This window comes from Rhincodon typus, unplaced genomic scaffold (genome assembly GCF_021869965.1).
Source record: "Rhincodon typus isolate 14 unplaced genomic scaffold, sRhiTyp1.1 hic_rhity00002894, whole genome shotgun sequence".
In the NCBI taxonomy this organism is placed as follows: Eukaryota; Metazoa; Chordata; class Chondrichthyes; order Orectolobiformes; family Rhincodontidae; genus Rhincodon; species Rhincodon typus.
Window position 1 is genome coordinate 1 of NW_025968532.1, and position 3,325 is coordinate 3,325.

General features: G+C 45.4%; 1 protein-coding gene across 1 annotated transcript in view; it reads right to left on the reverse strand.

Moving 5' to 3' along the window:
- Nucleotides 1-575: 575 nt before the first annotated feature.
- Nucleotides 576-3,325, reverse strand: part of LOC125481636 (39S ribosomal protein L49, mitochondrial-like) — a 10,289-nt gene continuing 7,539 nt past the window's right edge. The window contains exons 2-3 of the mRNA XM_048593456.1: nt 2,743-2,902; nt 576-745 (exon numbers count right to left, since the gene is read on the reverse strand). Of these exons, the coding sequence (XP_048449413.1) occupies nt 591-745; nt 2,743-2,902 (315 nt within the window). The 3' untranslated portion in view covers nt 576-590. The remainder of the gene's footprint in view (nt 746-2,742; nt 2,903-3,325) is intronic.

Here is a 3,325-nt window from a genome sequence, read left to right on the forward strand (position 1 = left end):
TAGCACGGCCAATCCACCCTAACCTGCACATCCCTGGGCACCATGGGGCAATTTAGCACAGCCAATCCACCCTAACCTACACATCCCTGGACACTATGGGACAATTTAGCACGGCCTATCCACTCTAACCTGCACATCTTTGGACTGTGGGTGGAAACCAGAGCACACGGAGTAAACCCAATCAGACACAGGGGGAACGTGTGAACTCCACACAGTCACCCAAGGCTGAAATCAAACTCGGGTCCCTGGCGCTGTGAGGCAGCAGTGCTAAGCACTGAGCCACCTTACCGTCCTTTCTTGGGCACATGTCTGTCCATCCAGCTTGGCGTGGCCAATTCTAACGATGGGTAAGATTCAAAATGCAAACCTGCCTTTACTATTTAAAACACCGGCCCGTGTACTGTGCGCATTTCTGCTCACAAACCAAAAATATTCAATTCCTGACAAAACAATCCAACAAAACCACAATGCTACCTAGCGAAAGACGACAGACTTTGTGAGCAATCACACAAGCTTTACAAGAAATTGAATCATCTTTAGAAGATTAGACCATCTTTTCCAGCCGTCAATGTGTCACTTTTGCCTTAACGTTACAAGATTAAATTCACCGTGTCACATACCCAAATGTCACCTTCTATTTTCCGAATGACAGTCATCTTCCTGTTGCCGTGGGTGATATCCGTATAAACGGGGATATTGTGCATCCGGGAACGCCGGATGAAGTAGGGCAAGTCAGGAGGTGGATCTATAAAAACATTAAAATATTAATCAAAGCATTCTTTGCCAGAAGTAATCGCAAGACGTTCAGTGGGCTTTGCAAAAGCATTGCGCTGATACTGAATTTCAGTCCCTGAAGAACATTAGTGAGCCAGACATGCCTCTGACAATGCACAAGCTTGAGGCAGGACTGATATTTCTTATTCCAGAATGGGGGAGCAAATTACTGCAGGTGTTGCAACCTTTACCGGAAACAAAAAGTGTTGGAAATCACAGCAGGTCAGGCAGCGTTTGTGGAGAGCAAGCTAACTTTTCAAGTCTAGACAATTTGATTTATTGTTATTATGTGTATCCAGGTACAGTGAAAAGTTTTGCTTCGTGTGCAGTACAGGCAGACCATAACACACAAAACACAAAGATCACAGGGTGATTGAACACGGCGAGGAGTGCAAATTTACAGCCGCAAAGAACGTGTAGCTACAGCAAGATCAACATCAGATTTGAAACTTCATTCAGAAGTCTAATAACAGCAAGGAAGAAGCTGTTCTTGAATGTGTTGGCACATGTGTTTGAGCTTTTGTACCTTCTGCCCGACAGAAGAGGGCGGAAGAGATTTTCACCGGGGTGGGAGGGGTCTTTGATGATGTTGGCTGCCTTCCCACAGCAACGACTCTTCATCAGAGCTGACATGAAGTATGGAGGGGGCAGTATTTATGCTATAGTAGTTGGGTGGAATGCTGGGAGAGAAAGGATGTTGATCGTTCACATAAGCTGATCAGATTGGCAGAACAGTGGTGTTTCCAACTACCAAACTGGAAAGAACAAATTACTGCAGACGCTGGAATCCGTACTAAAAACCCCGCTCAATGTAAGACGTCAACATGGTAACTTTGAGATAGCAAGAACTGCAGATGCTCGAGTCTGAGACAATGCACTGTGGAGCTGGAGGAACACAGCAAGGCCAGGCAGCATCAGAGAAGCAGGAAAGCTGACGTTTCAGGTCGGGACCCTTCTTCAGTGCACTGAGTATAGAGGTTGGTAGATCATGTTGTACAGGACAATGGTTAGACCACTTTTGGACTATTGCGCTCAACTCTGGTCTCCCTGCTATAGGAAAGATGTTGTGAAACTTGAAAGGGTTCAGAAAAGATTTATGAGGATGTTGTCGGGGTATGAAGGGTTTGAGCGACAGGAACAGGCTGAATAGGCTAGAGCTATTTTCCCTGGAGAATTGGAGGCTGAGGGGTGACTTTACATAAAATCATGAGGGGCATGGATAGGGTGAATAGACAAGGTCTCTTCCCCAGGGAGTGGAGTCCAAAACCAGAGGGTATAGGTTTAAGGTGAGAGAGGAAAGATTTAAAAGGGACCTAAGGGGCAACTTTTTCATGCAGAGGGTGGTGCGTGTGTGGAATGAGCTTCCAGAGGAACTGATGGAGGTGGGTATAATTACAACATTTGAAAGGCATCTGGATGGGTATGTGAATGGGAAGGGTTTAAGAGGGATATGGGCCAAATGCTGGCAAATGGGACCAGATTAATTTAGGATATCTGGTCGGCATGGACGAGTTGGACCGAGGGGGTCTGTTTCCGTGCTGTGCAACTCTATGACTTCACAAAAGAGATACAGGACAGGGAGGCAGCGCTTATGACAATCAACCAGGGTTCAAGCAAGGAGAGTCAGAGGAATTTAAACAGGTGAGTCTGGAATAGTGAGGGAGGCAACTGAGAACATCTAAACTAGAACAGTCAGGACAAAGCGAAGGATGCACACAGGAGGCTTGAAACAGAAAATGGGAGTGGTCGGCAAGGGATGGTATTGAAGCAAATTGAGAGGTGGTGGGATTAACACAATGCAGTTTAATTTCAATATAGATAGTTTGCTAAGAATAAGAACAGTGCATAATGTAGTTAAGATATAAGCTAGTTACTTTTTTAAATGTAAAATGACTAGTGGTTAATGTAAAAAAAAACGGTTTAAACCAGAGAAAGAGGCAAAATGGATTTGCTGTCAATGATACTGACCTCGAGGTGGGCACCAGCCTGATGGTGTGGGGTAGTGATCATGTTTCGGAGGAACAGGTACTGTGGTAGGTGGAATCAATCTCTCCACAAACTTAAACTCCTCCGTTGACTCTATAATTCCTGGATATTTAGGATCGGAACTTATACAATTGGTGTAGTTCTAGGAAAGAACAAAAATATCACATTCAGTGTTGAAGGATGAAAGCTACAGAGCTTGCAGTTATGATTAGTAAGTGCAGACAATTTTCTTTTTATCCACCAGTGCCTGATAATTTCAGCTACCAACAGGGTATGTTGTAAAATAACAGCCTTTCTACCCATCTCATAGATTTACACAATCACTACAGTCCAGGAAGAGGCCGTTCAGCCCATGAAGTCCACACCAACCCACCAACAAGCATCCTACCCAGACCCATGCCCCCCACCCTATCCCTGTAATCTTGCATTTCCCATGGCCAATCTCCCCTAACCTGCACATCCCTGGACACTACGGGACAATTTAGCACGGCCAATCCACCCTAACCTGCACATCCCTGGGCACTATGGGACAATTTAGCACGGCCAATCCACCCTAACCTGCACA